At 39.7% G+C, this 20,370-nt stretch overlaps 1 protein-coding gene across 5 annotated transcripts in view; it reads left to right on the forward strand.

Moving 5' to 3' along the window:
• The window catches only part of birc6 (baculoviral IAP repeat containing 6), a 188,121-nt gene extending 172,929 nt beyond the window's left edge, over positions 1-15,192 (forward strand). For all 5 annotated transcript variants that reach the window (XM_057848347.1, XM_057848350.1, XM_057848349.1 and 2 more), the window contains exons 72-73: positions 11,173-11,307; positions 14,079-15,192. In XM_057848347.1, coding sequence (XP_057704330.1) covers positions 11,173-11,307; positions 14,079-14,258 — 315 coding nt within the window. In that variant the 3' untranslated portion in view covers positions 14,259-15,192. The remainder of the gene's footprint in view (positions 1-11,172; positions 11,308-14,078) is intronic.
• The last annotated feature ends 5,178 nt before the right edge of the window (positions 15,193-20,370 follow it).

The following is a 20,370-nucleotide window of genomic DNA, read 5'->3' on the forward strand; positions in this document are numbered from 1 at the left end:
CATTTCCTCATGCCATTAGACGCTACTTCCTGCCGATAGCCCCAGGAAGTAGTAGTAGCTGGAAGTACGAGGCGAGGCGGAGATGAGCGACAAGCAAAACTTTGCGGTCGAATGTGGCGGCAGTCCGCTATTATTTTGTTTTGTTATTGTTGCCACAATAAAGTGGAAAAAGCCATCAACGACTCATCTCCTTCTCCCCCCCAACGTTTTTATATTATTATTTTATATGCATGAGCGCTGCCGGATCTGTCAAAATGAACATGCAGTCTGATTATTATTTTTTTTAAACATTGTCATCATGAAATCATGAAAATAATAACAGCCTATATCTTACCAATCTTGTAATCTCGATGGGTCTTGTCTCCATTCGATGTCAGGTAGTCTGGGCACATTGTTTGCATCTTGATTAGCGTCTGGCTAATACATGTACGATCCAACATAAAATTCCAACCTCCTCCTCCTCTTCCTCCAACTCTTCAAAAACTTGGGTCTCCTCACTTGCGCTTGATCTATCACTTATATCGCTATTTGAAGCATTGTTTGAAGGGCTTTGTAGGGCGGCCGTATGGAGCGCTCCCATCGCTGTTCTCGGTGTGACGTATCACTTCCGGGTTCGTCCCCTTTCAGGCTCGAACTTCGGAAACGCGATTATTTTGTCAAATATACAACATATAAATTATTTTTTCATGCTTTATTTGTTGAATAACGTTTATTTACTTTAATTCTGGACCTATTTGGCATTTTATGAAATTACTTCACATTAGTGCTTTAAGTGCGCTAAAGCTTTGTTCAGCTTCAGCTGAAGCTGCAGTGACGACCATCAACAATCTAACCAGTGTATCAGTGTAAGAGTAAGCCTCTTACTTCACTGGGCATATGAGGGGGGGCCATCTAGCCAGATGAGACGGGGGGGCAACGGGCAACGAGGACGTCCATCAAGCCAGAGGTACGGAGAGTCAGGCGGCTGAAAAAGTAGCGAGGGGGGAAAGGGGACACCGGGTGACTAGTGATAAAGAGACTAGTCAACTACATACAGTGCCCTCCATAATTATTGGATTTATAATAATTATGTGTTTTTTACCTTCTAATATTTTTTTTTTACTAAATAATATGGGACCTTAATGGGGAAAAAAAGATTTTAAAAAATCCAACCTTCAATACAAGTGCATTTATTCAGTGGGGGAAAAATCCCACAAAAAGAAATAATTATTTGACATCAAATAATGTGTGTCACAATTATTAGCACCCCTGGTGTTAATACTTTGTACAAACCCCTTTTGCCAACAAAATTGCACCTAATCTTCTCCTATAATGTTTCACAAGATGGGAAAAGATAGGAAGAGGGATCTTCAGCCATTCCTCTTTGCAGAATCTCTCTAAATCATCCAGACCTGGGTTCTCTCCTCTGTACTCTCCTCTTCAGCTCACCCCACAGGTTTTCAATGGGGTTGAGGTCTGGGGACTGAGATGGCTATGGGAGGAGCTTGATTTTGTGTCTGGTGAACCATTTCTGTGTAGATTTGGCCATATGTTTAGGGTCATTGTCTTGCTGAAAGACCCAGTGACGACCCATCTTCAGTTTCGGGCAGAGGGCAACAGATTTTGATTGAAAATATCCTGGTATTTCAAGGCATTCATGATGCCATGCACCCTAACAAGGTTCCCAGAATGGCTGAAGATCCCTCTTTGTCTTTTCCCATCTTGTGAAACATTATAGGAGAAGATTAGGTGCTGTTTTGTTGGCAAAAGGGGATTGTACAAAGTATTAAAACCAGGGGTGCTAAAAATTGTGACACACATTATTGATGTCAAATAATTATTTCTTTATGTGGGATTTTTCCCCACTGAATAAATGCACTTGTATTGAAGGTTGGATTTTTCTTTTTCCATTAAGGTCCCATATTATTTAGAAAAAAAAATATTAGAAGCTAAAAAACACATAATTATTATAAATCCAATAATTATGGAGGGCACTGTATTAGAATTAGAAAAAAGAAAGTAAAGACAAGTGGTAGATAGCGTGAAAGACGGGGGATAGGACTCAGTGGCTGTGCTTCCCCCAGCATTATAGCTCCTAGGGCAGCTTAGACTGAACTGTGAGTCCAATCTGTTTTCAAGTAGCCTGACCATAAGCTTTGTCAAATAGGAAAGTTTTTAGTCTAATCTTAAATGTACAGACTGTTGGCCTCTTTATTATTAGCTGGAAGCTGATTCCATAAGACAGGAGCTTGGTAACTAAAGGCTCTAGCTCCTACTGTACTTTTAGAGACCCTGGGAACTACCAGTGAACTATCTGTGAGATAAGATGGCCCCAAACCATTAATGGTCTTAAATGTAAGAGGGAGGATTTTAAATTTAATTCTAAACTCGACTGGAAGCCAGTGAAGGGCTTGGAGCACAGGGGTGATGTGCTCTCTTCTATTAGTTCCTGTTAAAAGTTTTGCTGCTGCGCTCTTGACTAGCTGAAGACCTTTTAGGGAACTTTTAGGACAAGCTGAGAGTAAGGAGTTACTGTAATCCAATCTAGACGTAACGAACGCGTTAATTAATTTTTCTGCATCGTTTTTAGACAGAATATTTCTAATTTTGGCTATGTTGCGCAGGTGATAAAAGGCTGTTCTACAGGTTTGTTTAATATGACCTTTTAATGATAGGCCTGGGTCAAATAGAACCCCTAGGTTTTTAACTGTGGTGCTGGAGGCTACACTCACATTGTCCAGAGTGACTATCTGGGCAGTGAGAGAGTCTCTCACACTTTAAGGGCCTATTATAAGGACTTAAGGACTTCTGTCTTTTCAGGGTTAAGTAAAAGATAATTAGTGCTCATCCAGGTATTTACATCTCGGACGTAGGTACTGACTTTATCCACTTGCCTGATTTGATGAGGTTTGATTGATAGCTAGAATTGTGTGTCGTCAGCGTAACAATGAAAATGAATGCCGTTTTCTGATGATATTGCCTAAAGGCAGCATATACAGTGTAAACAAGATGGGCTCGATGGGCCCACACAGTTAAACAACAATGCAAAGAGAACGGGCATTCACAATCAAAATAGATATGCATAATACACATAAAACCTACTCAGACTTTGGTCAAACTCTATTTAAATATTTTAGCAACACATTTAGCTCAATAAATACACTGGATGGCAATATTTAGTCACAATATACAAACTATGATGCTGGGAGCCATTATCAGGAGTTTGTTGTGAAGACATCACTCAAATAAACGTAATTTGGAAACTAATTTGGAAATCTTTAAAAATCAAACAATGTGATTTTCTGGGTTTTTTTTTTCTCCACATTCTGTCTCTCATGGTTGAGGTTTACCCATGTTGACAATTACAGGCCTCTCTAATCTTTTCAAGTAGGAGAACTTGCACAATTGGTGGTTGACTAAATACTTATTTCCCCCACTGTATATATAATTATTATAACTTGTACTAACATTTGTCTTTTAAGAACTACATTGTACCCTTTAAGAAAAACATTGGCAGCTGAATCTTCAGACTATCACGATGTATCTCTAGATGCTGTCCAACGACATCATCTGTTTCATTTAACAGTAAGGTCCATTTTTTCAAAGTCTGCAAATCTGGTTGGCTGAACTGTTCCTTAAAGTGCCTGTAACAGCATAGAAAAATCTTAACTAGCATTATTATGTGAATTAGAATCATATTTTAGACGATTTGACTGTGTACAACAATTTGGCGAAGCGCAGATGACGATAAATTAGTCTTTTAATCTGCCGTTTAGCCTTGTCTGTCATTATAGCGCTCTAGCGTCCCAAGCTGGAGGATTACGTCAGCCGGGTGAAATTTTTAGCTGATTTAGAATTCAGCCCATTGAAGGGGACGATTCAGAACGAGAAAATTGCGACAGAGAGCAGCAAAATGTATTTGTTTCAATCTATTTACTCCAACATTTTTACAGGATATTCTTTTTATCCAAGTATTTTTCCCCAATTGCTAAATAAATGGTATGGTCATGATAAATAAGTCTTGTGCTAAATGGAATATGAAATGCATTTATTCGGTACGATATGTCAAAATTACTCTATAATGGTCAAAACTATTGACTTCTTGCATCTCCCAAACGATATTTTATGCCACTGGAGTTTCACTGGAGTGGCTTTTGTCATTTCTCTGCCCTGGTTTCGGAGAGCGTAAATCAGACATGTCCAAAGTCTGGCCCGCGGGCCAAATGCAGCCCATGGTCATATTTTATTGGCCCCCAGCTTCTGTCATAAAATCAATAATGTCTGGCCCGCACACACACACTTAAAATTGGTCAGCAGTAATGCTACCAGCAGATGAAGTAGCTTACACACTAAATGCTGCTCCTCATTTCCCCACTAAAAGGCAGCAGCTCTCTAAGCAACATTACCCTGCGTGATCCTTTGCTCCCAATTTTCTAAAATGGCGACAATCAACAAAAAAAAAAAGTTGACTGCGACGGCTGACGCTTCAAGGATAGGTAGAAATTGGACTATTTCTTCACTAAAATACACAACCACTGTGTCTGCCTCATTTGCAAAGAGACAGTTGCTGTTTTTAAAGAGTTCAATGTGAGGCGATATTACCAAACAAGACACGCTGACATGTACAACAAGATTACAGGGAAGATACGCAGCGAGAAATAAAGCAACTTGAAGCTAGTTTAATTTCACAGAAGCAATATCCCGAGAGTCAAACGCCACAAAGGCTAGTTGTGAGATTCTTGAAATTATTAATTAAAAAAATTATAATAATAAAGCAAATGTGACACACAGAATGGCTTGCTAAAATTTGCTTAAATATATTGTTCTATGCAAAGGGCATCAGGCAAGGTCGGCCCCACACATTTTTACCACACCAAATCTGCCCCCCTTTGCAAAAAGTTTGGACACCCCTGGCTTAAACAAACCAGGAGGCGTGATAGCTAGCCAACATGCTATCCCGAACAGAGTGACGTCTCAGTCTTATTTTCGCTTTTTGAAGCGAATAATCACACAAAACTGGCCCGGTTCATGTGACACTGCGGCGGGGTTGTCGATTGTCTTCACTAATCGGCAACTCCCCCAGCGGCGAGTGAATTACAGCTCGTCGTTCCCCTGCTGCGGGCAGGCGAGCTCGTTTGCGGGGGAAGCAGCAGGTTAATGACCTTTTACAACTTTATTAAAATGAAAACATTAAGAGGGGTTTTATTATTAAATTACTATAACTTGTACTCAAATTTATCTTTTAAGGACTACAAGTCTTTCTAAAAAATGTTAATAATGTTAATGCCGTCTTGTGGATCTATTGTTATAATAAACAAATACAGAACTTATGTACAGTATGTTGAATGTTTATGTCCATCTTGTGTCTTCTTTCCATTTCAACAATAATTTAAAGAAAAATATGGCATATTTTAGAGATGTTTTGAATTGCTAGTTTTTAAGCTTTGATTAACTCGATCAAAAATTTTAGTCGTTTGACAGCCCGAATATAAATCGATCGCTTCCACACATCCAAGCGGTCCATTTCATTCAGGAGCATAAAAAACCGTGTGAAATATGAAACAAACATGCTTTTTGCTGTAATAGGCACTTTAAGATGAGCATCTATGTTGTCCAGCACCTTGAAAAAAATCTACCCTGCAGTGATTTTCTGGTGTCTTTGGTTAATTTCGACTAGCCCCACCAGTAGGCCGGTCCATCGCATAATAGTTGTTTTTCAAAGTTTTTGAATTTCTCCTCCATAAGGCTAATTCTTGTCCGTCTTTAGGTACAAGACATAAGTGTGAAGTTTGGTGCCATTCGGTTCGCAATTACTGTCCGTGCCCTCCATAATGGTGTTTCCCAATTGCTTTCCCACAACGAACAAAGTGATCCGATATGAATAAACCGCGCATTTTTTTGAGTGTTTGTAGGTCGTCAAACCGCACATTTCCATTTTCATTTTGTGTTACTAAGTTGGGAGTTTATCGGTTATCCCTCACCCTGGGGGCGACACATAGGCTAGGTTCATACTACTGGTCTTAATACACAAATCCGATTTTTTGCCATATCTGTGTTTTTTGGCGTGCCCGTTCAGACTGCCTTTGTCCATTGAGACCGTTCAAGTATCACACATGCGCACTAATTACCAGTCGGAGATGCGCTCAGCAAAGAGACCCGCATGCGCAGAAGCATCAAAACAAATTACACATGCTAGCTTTATGTCATTCCAGAGTGATCATATTTTGATTTCCAAAAAGAGGAAACAAATAAGACATTAATAATCCCCGTTTAGTCTTATATTCAAAGTTTATATGGACTGATAGAATGCATACACGCACACACATGAGCCTTGACGTGTGTGCGTGAAATGACATGGGTGCATCAGTTTGCCCCGACTTGGCCTTGTGTGCAATAATGAAATATTGCTCATTCGGCGCACAGAATGAAAATAGAAAATTGTAAGGCTTATTCTTTTCTTCATTTTGGTTTTTTATGACTCTAGTCAAGCCTGCTTCATGCTTAAAAGCAGAGTTCAAGCTAGGTGCTAATGCCTATATGGCTGCCGTCCACCGTGCCTCCTGCTCTTTGCTGAAGTAATTGCTGCATTAATTCCGATTTGGGAGTCTTGACAGTTCAGACCGCCAGTCACGTTCTAAAAAAATGTGGCCCGATCGGATTTGAACCACATACGAAAGTGACTCAGATCGGATTTGAAATGGTCCACTTCGATGCGACTTGTCCAGTTCAGACCGTCAAGTTAATGCCTGACTCGAGTCGGAAAAACATGAAAAAATTGGATTTGTGTATTAAGACCTGTAGTATGAACCTTGCCATAGAGAGCAGTCACTAGTAGACAACTTGAGGGCTCGGACACTAAATAAAGGACTACCAGCAGCCACTGTTTGAAAGTCTGACTGAGTTGATCAGACTACTGATTAGAATACATAAAATCTAACTTTCTAATAGCGATGCAATTCATTACTGTCCTTGACACGACATCTGACAAGACAGCTTCCGCTTATCCGTTCCTTTGCTCGTCTGCCTCCCTCTGTTGCCCCGTGGAATAATGAGTGGACAGCATTACCTCAAAGGTCACTGAGTTTATCTAGTAGCCAGGGATCTTGATCTGCCAGTGGACCTCATCTCCGTCCGCACATTTTTTTCTCCATACGTGATAGTGCGCGCGTCGCGACAGGCGCCGCTTTGCATAAAGCGCTTCTTTTCGTACCGTGATTGATGGCCATGTCCAAATACCAAAAGTCAAGTGGCTGTTTGCAGGCGTAACGCGGAGCCTCGGGGGGAAAAGGTCCTCTTTTAACCTCTATATGTTTGTCACGTCCGCGCATAAGGTCAGCCGTGCGCTTGTCCGTCCGATTTCCGTCACAAATCCCGCCTCGGCCTGGAGAAAGCTTCAAATTTAGCATTTTTCTCCACCGCGCATCGGTGACCTTGAGACGTTCATTCCGAGCCGGAGACCATCAATTCACCTCGGTGCACGTAACTAAGGCAGCGGTGTCGGGAGCTAGGGCGCCGAGAGAAGATGGGAACTTGTGACTGTGATGGATAGAGCGGAAAAGGGATGATTAGAGATAAAAGTGGTCTCCGAACGCTCTGCTGCTGCTTCTTTGCAGCAAATCAGCAGTGACCATAACTAATCCAGCAGGTCTGCAGCAGATCAAGGGCTACTCGTATATTTTCTGCTCACTCCTACCGGCAAGTTAGCTGAACAATTGAAGAAAGGCGCGAAGGAAGGACGACGCCTTGAATGTGTTTGATATTCATGGGGGAAGAGTGCTGAACAGCAGATGTCAAAATATAACTTTGTAATAAACTGAGGTTGTTTTGTATAAATTATGTTTTAAGCCTCTGTTGTTTTATTCCTTTTGTCTCGCTGACATTCCTGCTTGTCTGCCTGCTGCTTCTTCGTTTCCCAGTTGCTTCCGAGGCATATCACAGCTGTTGCTATGTTACTACATCCAATAAAACCTTCACTCCATCAGGGTGCTGTTTGTGTGTGTGCGTGTGTGTTTGGCGGAGAGGGTGGAAATGCTCACTAGCTGCTTTTTATCATAAATCGTTTTTTGACAAAACAAAAGAGTTAAACTGAATGGGCAGTTGAGAAAATGACATGAGTCACGACGACATTTTAGTTGAAAGCCTAACCCGTTGCTTCTATCAATTTCGAGGCCCAGGGGCCAGATCTGGCCTGCCGATAGCCCCGTTCCGATACGTTTTTTTTGTTTGGTTTTTTTTTTTTTTAAACATGCTGTAACATGTTTCCAACTCACTGAGCTGCCTTCATAATGTGAATTAAAAATAATTCACGTTATTTTTAAACAAGATTAATATAGAAACATGCTTGTTTTTATTAAATGCTTCATTGAGTGAGTCCACTCAAATCCGTTCACGCTGACTTACGCAGTGAGTTGCCACAGCACACTACAGCTAGTAGGAGTGGGAACCTCTTGGTACCTCACGATACGATATGATTTGCGATACAAAGCTCACGATAACGATCTGACGATATGGCGATACAACGATTATCAATACATTGATATGGAAATCATTCTAGGATATTTTACAAACAACTAATAAGCAGAAAAACAAGCTTCTGACGTGAATTGGAATGAGTTTATCACTAGTAGACGTCCAATCCGTTTGAAGTGGGAGGGAATTGAACGTCTATGGCCGTCATTGGCAGCCAATGCCAGGCAATGAGGTCATTTTGGGCCATTTAAGATTATTTACCGTTTTTCAAGATTTTCAGTTACTTCCTGTAGTTTTTGGGGTATTTTATGGATCACTTCCTGTTTATTTTGAGTCACAGAACAGGAAGTGAACTGGGAATCACCCAAATGAATAGGCAGTGACTCAAACTCAACAGGAAATGACCTGTAAATGCCCTAAAAATAAACAGCAAGTGACCTGTAAATGCTCCGAAAATCACCGAATGACTGTGAATGCTCTGGTTTTGAATGAACAAACGTTCCCAGTCTAAATGGATTGGCCGTCGAGCAACGTCAATGGCAGCCTTAGAGTTAAATAAGACCCTATTATGGTGGAAGATTTCGGTAGCAACTTGTTGGTTCCTTTTTTTTTTTTTTTTTCTTTAACGACACCTTTTTAAAACAATATCTCGATTCTTGGTAGGAGCATATCGATAACCTTTTGGGATACAAAGTATCACGATATATCACCGTTTCGATATTTTGTCACACCCTTAACATCTCGCGTATAACACAGGCATGAAAATCTCTCGCCTTTCGAAGTAAAAAAAGGAGGGGGGGTTAACGGTTCCGGGAGATTTTTAAAATTATTATTATTAGATGGATCGCGATTTTACACGTGACATTTCGATTACGATTTATAAATGTTCAAAAACGATGATTTTCCCTAAAATATTTATGACAGCCGCTAGTAACGAAATGAAATTCAAGACACGTCTGCCGCCAGGACAAAGTTATGATGGATGCAACTGGTTACTGAGTGAGAGATTTACTCCTTTTCAAAAGACTTGAAAATAAATTTATGTATGAGACAGCCAGGAACCCGGCGGTCGCACTCCTGTGCGCAAGTTATTTTTTAGAGCGAGAATGGAAGAGAGATAGCTTGTTGCTTCTTGCCTTTCAGTTGTCCAGCAGTAGGTTCAATTCGTGTTAATTGGAAAATGTCCCTATTGTGTTGCTAAGTCCTGCGTGCTTCTACACGAACCCTCTTGTACAGTTTAGTGTTACTTGTTGTTGTTTTTGAGATTTTACTCGCTAACTTTAATTTTGTCAAGTCAAGTTGTGCGTTGTTTGGTAGTGTACAAAAGTGATTCCAGATGCAGAACGTGTAAAACCAGGATTAAGTACAGTGGTAACACTGCAAAATAGCAAAGAAATCTATAGAAACAAAGTATTTTGGTTAAAAGAAGTCTTATTTCTAAAAACACTGTTTCCAGAAAATGAGGAATTCATTCCACCAATCAAAATTTTATTGTATTGTTGAGAGAAATAAGTACTGCTGTTTGAAACAGATTTTTTTGCACCTTCTTGTGAAAAAGCATCTCAAGACCAGCTGTGTGTTGTATAGCCATGTTGAGAAATAAGTACTGCCTTTAAAATGGTTAATGTTTTTGCAAAAAAAAAAAAAAAGAACAGTTTAAGGGCAGCTTTTTATTGTATGGGCATGTTTCCTTCATTCCTGTTGAATCATTAAGATATTTTACATACAGTTGTTTGGCTACTTTATTAATTAGGAATGTATGATTCATCGATAATCGTGATCATCATTCAATAATCAAATCGTAGCACCCTGAATCGTAATTGAATCGAATCGTGGTGCGACTAAGGTGGCACACACTCTGTGGTGCCTCCTGCAGATCACTGAAACTCTGTGTGGGTCGACAGAGCTCAATATTTTGTTGGGTTGTACAGTGTACCGGAAAATATTTCCTCCACACCCTTCTCACCTTTTTAACCCCTGACACATTTTAATGCCTGATAACAATCTAAATGATGATTGACGCATTCGGCACCTTTGACGGTAGAGCTACCAAGCTTCTCTGGCAAGATCAAAGCTACAACCTGCCAATCATCGCTTACTCCAAGACACTGCTGACCAAGAAAAGCAGCTGGAGGGTGGGTGCGAGCTTGTATGAGCATGAAGCAGAAAACATAAATACATTATATACGTATATTTTTTAATTAAAAACCCGATATTTTTTACCCGGTTCCGATCCTCTGAAAAATGGCGCATTTGGCCCGATTTGAAAAATATTTTTCTGTATGTCCACTTTTTTTGTTTATTTTAAAATTTAGATCAATCAAAAATAATACAAATGAATAAAAACTTTTTTTTTTTTCTAAAATAATGAAACTATGGGTTTCCGCCTTTTTTCATTATTGTCATTTTTAAATTCAGAAAAATATTACATGGTTGAAATATTTACGGTCAAGAGGCTCAAAATGGAAGAATTGGGCCATTTTCAAGTCAACAATTTCTCAAAACGATCACTACTATTAAAATAGTTGTCAATCATCATCATCACCAATTTTGATGGTCTGTTATTCGTGCGGCACTCGTTGGCAGACGTAAAGGCATCCCATGTCTACAATGTGGATTGATAACACAGCTGGCAAAATCAGCATTTTTTTTCTTTATATGAATTGATTCCGACCCGAAAGATCGTTTTCATTTGTTTTTTCCTCCCTCCACCTTTATTTGCAGGTGATCCACAAACATTTTTACCTGAAGCGAACAGAGATCATGTCTCAGTGTGAAGATTGGATCGCTGACATTCAGCAGTACAGCAGCGACAAGAGGGTCGGGCGCACCATGTCCCATCATGCCGCAGCGTTAAAGGTAGTCAGAAGCAGCGGTGGCATTCTGTCACAGGTCCATGAATGTTGACACACATTGAGTTTTCCAAAATGTACTTGAATGTACGAGAATTTTTACTCTATTTCCATTATTCATAAAATGTAAATTTTATGAAATTGGGGAAAAAGACACATTAAATAAAAAATGAATATTGATTTTTCCTTTTTCAACATTAACAAAACATACAATTTTAAACTTATGACTGTTTTGCCTTTTTGTTGAATCAAAAAATGTAAATAAATAAAAATTAGAAATAAACAGAATAATTTTAACATGAACGACAATAAAACTAAACGTAAATAAGGCTGTATTTATTGTTTCCCCTTTTTTTGTTTAAAATTTAAAATCAAAATACAGGACTGTCTCAGGAAATTAGAATATTGTGATAAAGTTCTTTACTCTCTGTAATGCAATTAAAAAAACAAAAATGTCATACATTCTGGATTCATTACACATCACCTGAACTATTTCAAGCCTTTTATCATTTGAATATTGCTGATTTTGGCTTACAGCTTAAGAAACCTCAAAAATCCTATATCAAAAAATTAGAATACTTCCTCAGACCAAGTAAAAAAATAATTTTATAACAGCAAAACTAAATCAAACATTTGAAAATGTCCATTGATGCACTCAGTACTTGGTTGGGAATCCTTTTGCACGGATTACTGCATCAATCCGGCGTGGCATGGAGGCAATCAGCCTGTGGCATTGCTGAGGTGTTATTGATGCCCAGGATGCTTCGATAGCGGCCTTCAGCTCATTTGCATTTGTAGGTCTGGTGTCTTTCATCTTCTTCTTAACTATACCCCACAAATTCTCGATGGGGTTCAGGTCAGGGGAATTAGCAGGCCAATCAAGGACAGTGATGCCATGGTCAGTGCACCAGTTACTGGTGGTTTTGGCACTGTGGGCAGGTGCCAGATCATGCTGGAAAATGAAATCCTCATCTCCATAGAGCTTTTCAGCAGATGGAAGCATGTAGTGCTCTAAAATCTCTTGGTACACAGTTGCATTTACTCTGGACTTGATGAAACACAGTGGACCAACACCAGCAGCTGACATGGCTCCCCAAACCATTGCTGACTGTGGGAACTTCACACTGGATTTCAAGCAACTTGGATTTTGCTCCTCTCCAGCCTTTCTCCAGACTCTGGCGCCTTGACTTCCAAATGAAATGCAAAACTTGCTTTCGTCTGAAAAGAGGACTTTGGACCACTCTGCAACTGTCCAGTGCTTCTTCTCCATAGCCCAAGTCAGACGCTTCTTCCGTTGTCTTGAGTTCAGAAGTGGCTTGACCATGGGAATACGGCTATTGTAGCCCATTTCCCGGACACGTCTGTGAACTGTGGCTTTTGATACCTGGACTCCAGCTTCAGCCCACTGTCTTTGAAGCTCCCCCAAATTCTGGAAGCGGCTCTTCTTCACAATTTTGTTAAGGCTGCGGTCATCTCTCTTGGTTGTGCAGCGTTTCCGGCCACATTTTTCCCTTCCAACAGACTTTTTGTGGATATGCTTTGAAACTGCACTCTGTGAACAGCCTGCTCTTTGAGAAATTTCTTTTTGTGTCTTACCCTCCTGATGGAGGGTATCAATGATGGTCCTCTGGACAGCAGTCAGATCAGCAGTCTTCCCCATACTTGTGATTTAGTTTACTGAACCAAGCTGAGTGTTTTTAAGGCTCAGGAAACCCTCGCAGGTGTTTCGAGTTAATTAGATGATTCAGGTGATTAGTTGAATAGCCTACTTGTATACTTTTTCATGATATTCTAATATTTTGAGATAGGATTTTTGAGTTTTCTTAAGCTGTAAGCCAAATTCAGCAATATTAAAATAATAAAAGGCTTGAAATAGTTCAGTTGATGTGTAATGAATCCAGAATGTATGACATTTTTGTTTTTTTAATTGCATTACAGAAAGTAAAGAACTTTATCACAATATTCTAATTATCTGAGACAGTCCTGTACACCCCCCCCCCCTTCCTCTACTGGGCAGTTGGATAGCTTGCTGATTAGTTGATCTTAATACATATTGACTAGTCAGAGTTAAGGTGGCCTCTATTAGTTGCCGCCTTTGTGAGGTGTTTACACACCTCAGTAGCAGGCCAGCGCCAGTCAGTGTAAACGGTAACGTTAGCTGCTGCTAGCTGTGTCCTCTGGCGACGCATCTCAGCAATGGCGAATGGGTCGGGTTGTTTTGCGTGACTTAGTCAATAAATACCTATTTCAAAGTTTCTCCCTTCTTTCTGCTTTCCATCACATGCAAGGTGCTCAATCAAACTGTTCTGCATCATGTATGTGTGTCCTACAGAACACCTTGGGGGGGTGGGTGCCACTGAATTATACTGAGAAGCGAAACATTTGACACTTCTGTACGCGGTAACTTAAAAGTTAATTAGAAAATAAGGTTACTGGTTCAAATGAAGCCGCATTATTACCTGCAACTCATGTTGCTATGCTCTGAAGAACATTGTAAGCTAGCTATCAGGAATGGCTGTCAAAAGCCAGGAATACAATATAAAAAAATTTTTACTCTAGGGGCTTACCTTGCAGCAATACCAGGCTTGTTCATGTTTTCGCATTGTCAATTTTAAAAGAAACGGTAAGTTCAAACTTACCCACGCTGCTGTTGCATTATCTGACAGAATTGCAGGGGTGACAATACTTTTGGTCAGCACTGTATCACCATCAATGCCGGCAAATTGGTTAAAGAAGCATCCATGTTCAACCCTTTTTTTGTTTGCTTGTTTGTTTCAGAGACACACGGCTCAACTCAGAGAGGAACTACTAAAGCTCCACTGCCCCGACGGCCTGGAAGCAGACGGCGATGAGTTTTCTGAGAAGAGCGCCGCCCTCATCCTTCGAGAGCTTCCCGCTCAAGATTCAGAGAAACCCGGCGGCAGTCGGGACGAGCCCGGCGGCGATGGCCAGCTATGAGTCGTCGCCTTCGTGCCGCTTAAAAAAAAAAAAAAAAAAAGATTGGAGGCTATGGAGCACAAGCCGCTAGTTTGTCCATATTTGTATGTAAAGATCTAATAGTATAAAAGTGGAACGCGTGGAGAAACCACAACGCCAAGAGACGAACTCTGAACTATGCTATGCTCATGAAAACAGACAAAGACTTTTATTCATTTAAAAAGCGTGTAAACATTTTGTGCTACCCCCCACACCCAGTTGTGAAATAACCACTGATTGGTATGTTATTAAACTTGTTTATAAACACGTTATGACAGAGGAAATTATATAAGGGAAACTACCTTTAGAGATGAATGTTTACTTTTTTTTGTTTTGTTTTTTTATCATAATTTGGACCGTTCTCACGGTTATTCTTTATGGATAATATTTAAAATAATTGCAGCGAAAAGGAGGGAAAAAAATTAAAACACTACAGAGAGAGAGAAAGGAAGAAAAAATAAGACAAAAGCCCCTGTTCCGTTACGCGTTGCTACATTTGATATCTCTGGGATCATATCCACTTCAATAAAGCCGACATTAGATTCTCCCTCTTCGGAAACGCTGGGTCAACATCCATGGGTCATGGGACTGCGTGTCACTGCCACGTGTCATTTGAAGGCTTGTGCATGTATGTGTGTCTTCTGTGCGTGTGCAACAATCCCCGTGAGATGCAAAGCTGTGATGTGCCTTTGAGTGACACCATACCACCAAATACTCCAGTGTAGAGTGTACCTTTACGGAGTTTCTTTTGCTGTTTCTACACAATGATTTTGCGCCGTCTAACATATACGAAACTGCTTGGATCCTTTTTTTTTTTTTTTTATGTTGAAACTCCAGTGAACAAAAGATGCACTTTCTATTTTAATCACTCCCTAGAACAGCCGCTTTTGCTAGGACATTAAATGATGCTTGAAAATACGTTTATATTGTGCCAATGATCTTTTGTTCAGTTTTCCATGACCGGAGATGATATGTTTGACTCATTGACGGCGCTCAATGTCTAATCTATTTGGACGGCCACTTCACGAACGTCTCTTCATACAAAATTTTGAGGTTACGATACGCCTCAACGGGAAAATATTGCCTCTTATCACGAAAAATATCGGGATACGGAAGGCAAAAATATAGTATGGACTGCTACTCGCAGCTCCCGGAGTTTGCTGAAGGTAACATAATTATAGCTGCTCTACCATTGGCTATTGCCCAGCATCTTCCTGGCATCCAATTGGCTGAGAGGGGCCTGTACTGCGACTTTTTTTGTACCACGGACTGGTGTGAAGTGGCATTTTTTTTCCTCACAGACCAGCAATGTGTGGCAAAAAATTGCAGTAAATATAAAATATAACGACGGGGCTAAAAACAAACATTAAAGCAACACTAGGTCACTTTTAAACCTTTATAAAATATTGTCATAACATTTGTGATGATACAGTGGGGCAAATAAGTATTTAGTCAACCACCAATTGTGCAAGTTCTCCTACTTGAAAAGATTAGAGTGGCCTGTAATTGTCAACATGGGTAAACCTCAACCATGAGAGACAGAAATTGGAAAAAACCCCAGATAATCACATTGTTTTATTTTTAAAGAATTTATTTGCAAATCGTGGTGGAAAATAAGTATTTGGTCAATACCAAAAGTTCATCTCAATACTTCGTTATTTACCCTTTGTTAGCAATAATGGAGGCCAAACATTTTCTGTAACTTCGCTTGGTGGAAAGAAATCAACTGTGGGAGCAATTAGTGGAAAATGAAAGACATACAAAACCACTGATAATCTCCCTCGATCTAGGGCTCCATGCAAGATCTCACCCCGTGACATCCAAATGATAACAAGAACGGTGAGCAAAAATCCCAGAACCACACGTGGGGACCTAGTGAATGACCTACAGAGAGCTGGGACCACAGTAACAAAGGCTATCAGTAACACAATGCGCCGCCAGGGACTCAAATCCTGCACTTCCAGACGTGTCCCCCTGCTGAAGAAAGTACACGTCCAGGCCTGTCTGCGTTTCGCTAGAGAGCATTTGGATGGTCCAGAAAAGGACTGGGAGAATGTGTTATGGTCCGATGAAACCAAAATAGAACCTTTTGGTGGAAAACACAGGTTCTTGTGTTTGGAGGAGAAAAAATACTGAATTGCATCCGAAGAACACCATACCCACTGTGAAGCACGGGGGTGGAAACGTCATGCTTTGGGGCTGTTTTTGTGAAGTGTTACAGAAAATGTGTGGCCTCCATTATTGCCAACAAATGGTACATAACAAAGTATGGAGATAAGTATTTGGTCTATACCAAAAGTTTATTTTCTACCATGATTTGCAAATAAATTATTTAAAAATCAAACAATATGATTTTCTAGGTTTTTTTTCCACATTCTGTCTCTCATGGTTGAGGTTTACCAATGTTGACAATTACAGGCCTCTCTAATATTTTCAAGTGGGAGAACTTGCACAATTAGTAGTTGAATAAATACTTATTTGCCCCACAGTATGTCGACTGACAACTATTTGACACCTCTTTTATATCTTGAGGGGGTCTGTATCGCTTTCACCGGCACTCGGGTTAATTTTTGCCAGATCTTGCCGGAAAAAGATCTGGCACCACTTGATTTTAGCCTCCCTGTGTTTTGGGCAGATCCGGCACCTCTTGTGTATTGAAAATAATGATATAAAAATATAATTTAAAAAAAAAATGTATTGTAATAGCCCCGAATGGGGGGAAAGAAGAATAGGAGTCGTTGATGGCTTTCTCCACTTTATTGTGGCAACAATAAGAAAACAAGAAACAACAGTGGACTGCCGCCATATTCGACTGCGAGCTTTTACTTCTTGCCCATCTCCCCTTCGCTTCCCACGACTCGAAGCTTCCAGTTCCAGCGCCTCTTAAAGGAACCATCATACCTGTCAACCCGAGGCTGTTGGCCATTTTACAAATAGTGACATATGACCTGACAAACTGGTGACCAATCTTACGTTTTATATAGCGTGCAATATGATTACGTTTTATATAGCGTGCAATATGAAACAAAAATCAAACTCAATTGCAATCAAAGAACAATATCTTCAGCTACATCATTGTTTCAAATTTTAACAGTGACTTTTGTTACAATTGTATGTAGCACTTTTGGCCATTTCTATCATGTCTTTTGATGGCTGCACTTCAGCTCGCAATTGAGTTTGACTTGAAGGTCGTTAGTGTGTCCAGTTATAAATGAAAAGGGTCAATTAATAAAATTAACCTACATATGCAGTTGAGTCGGAACATTTCTTTTGCTAATTCTAAGACGTGATCAGCAATAGTTGCGGGCAAATTGTGTTCGGCAACAAATTGGCAGAATAAAATCTCTGCTTTTGTCACTTTTCAGTCTGAAGACTGTATCTTTATAACCAGTGTTGTTAATCTTACTTTAAAATAGTAATCAATTAGGTATGAATTACTTCTCCAAAAAGTAATTGTTAGTAACTCAGTTACCTGAATGTAAGAGTAATTAGTTACTTGGCAAACTAACTGGTGTTACCTTTCATGTTTTTTCCCATTAAAAAAAAAAAAAAAAAAAAAAACATAGTAACCTTTGGTATGTTTGGAAGTCATTTACTGTTGTGAATCAACCGTTAAAGTTGTTAAAATTGCTCCCCTTTTTGCATTAGTTCCCTTCTATTTTCAACGTGAGTTTTAATACTGTTTCATTATTTAAAAATAGATTCAAGTCAAGTCATTTTGCCGATTTAGATAAAAAGTCACTTAGGTTCGCTAGGAAGGTTCACTACAACAGAGCCTTTCTGAGAAGTCTACTGCTTTAAGATGGCGGCAGTTTACCAACGCCGGCAAGTGTTTCATTTCGCATCTAGTACATGTGATATCTAGCGTAGTAATGTTCAGTTAAAGAGATGGCTTTAGTGTTGAAGGCTGAAAAAGACGGGAAAAAAACGAGCCAATCTAAGCATAGCTTTAGCTTTTTTATCGACGCAACTGACAATGACATTCTCCTGTTTCAACAAGCTATCCTTTACCATCAGCCCTGTCTTTCTTATATATACTCTGGTTGCCCTACGTCTCTTATCATTCTTGGGGGTAACTTAGTTAGTTTTGTGTAGCGATCGCAAATACTACTCAGTGACAGCCAACGAACACTTTTAATTTTTTCATTGATAACACATCTTAATTCTATAATTTATTTACACTTCCCCCTTACTAAAGTTGTTTTATATAAATATATATATATATATATATATATAACAAACGGTAACAGTGGCAGTCAGATACCATTGTAATTCTTTTCAGGTCATTCGTCGTCAGACAGAAGCAGTACGGCACAACGTTACACTAAGAAAATAAGTTAAAAATATAAAAATGGCTTACCTCTTTGTCCTCTGAAAGACCATACCAACCCAAGATAATGTTTACTGCATATGAAATGTGAATGGATTCACCGAGCTGGTGTTAAAGTCCGCACAAGTTGATTCGGTCTTCACATTTTTTTCCTCCTGAGTTTTTGGTTTCCGGAAACGTATGAAGAAAACATCCTTCATGTGTCGTAATGTCTAGAGTCGTTTCTACAAGTTCCAAAAAAAGCAATGCGTGATCGGCATGTTTGTTTTTGAAGGATTACCGGAGAAAAGTAGCGCAAATTACGTTGTGTCTATGCGAGGGCGGGTCTATAATGTCCCACTTCGGCTTTACTTCCGCTTTACGACGTCACGGTCTAAAAATAGCCTGCGTGCGGTAGCCATTACCAGTACAACATATTGACAAGCTCAGCTGACAACAACGTTCAAGTCTGAGTGTCTTGCACAACAACAACTTCAACAACATGCTCCATTACCTTGATACTGTTGTTCCTTTTCTTCTCCGATTTTCTTCTTCTTTCGTTTCTCTGCTCCGAAGGATAAATTCTCTTCGACATATTCGTGCATCTATTTTCCAAGCAAGTTTGAGCAACAATCATCGCAAAGCAGGTTCAACGTCACTTCCCAGGTTGTCAGATTGTAATGACAAGAAAATAGATTTTTGCATAGATAAACGGCAATGTGCGCCACATTATTCACAATGCTCTATTAACAACGTATAAAATGTGCTTGACAGATTGTGGGCCCCCTAGTGGTGGCTCGAAGGGCCGGCCTTGAGTCACACTAATGAACTACCTTCAAGTCAAATTCATATTATTTTAAAAATTGAATTTTATTTTTGTTTCGTATTGCACGCTATATACGACGCTGAAGATTGTAACCAAGATTAGTCACCTATTTGTAAGGGCATAAGTCACTATTTGTAAGATTGCCTACGGCCTCAGGTTGACAGGTAAGCACTTGTACAAATTACACCAAAACCGTACAACTTGTCAGGTATGGACCGTGCATAGTGTCTTGTTTTTTGCTTTTTTGTTGAGAACGGTATCGAACACACGACGTGGTGACTTTGTTTCCTTTATCAACACATGGAGCTAACAGCACGAACACAACTTGTGGCTCTCGGCAGGTTGTACCTCTCTATCTCACTCCCGCATCACGTGACAAAAACAACAGTAACGTTGCATGCACTTCAGGGTGCCTTGGAAAACATCAGAATATTACACATAGTTACGGACATTACAGTTCAAAATAAAAATAATAATATGCATAAATTCATTTACAGAACAAATCCCAAGAATTTCATGTTGTTTATAAAAAACAAAAACTGAAAAACTGGACCAAAAAAATCAACCCCCTGACAAAAACAAAAAACTTTGCGGCATCTGGGGAGCAAGCAGCCAGGATCAAACGGTATTTCAACATGCCAAAAAGACAGTTGCATTTACTGTCTTTTTTCAAAAAGAAGGAAGATGGTTCAAAAAGAGTCTAGAAGGTAAGTGATTGGGAGGGGTGGAGTGTACACAAATCCTCGCTGGGCACTACCATAAACTGTCATAATCATCTTCAATTTCGACCTCGAATTGAATTTTAGAAAAATTCACTGTTTTTGTAAAGAAAAAGTCGCCTACTCGTTTTTGGGCCATGTTAACGTCTCCTCTGTCAACAGTTAACTTTTCCATTCCAATAGCACCTTAACCATCGTAACCTGGTAGCAAGCAAGGTGTCAGGTGGTGACCATGTTATT

The sequence above is a fragment of the Corythoichthys intestinalis genome, chromosome 10, assembly GCF_030265065.1.
Source record: "Corythoichthys intestinalis isolate RoL2023-P3 chromosome 10, ASM3026506v1, whole genome shotgun sequence".
Classification (NCBI taxonomy): Eukaryota; Metazoa; Chordata; class Actinopteri; order Syngnathiformes; family Syngnathidae; genus Corythoichthys; species Corythoichthys intestinalis.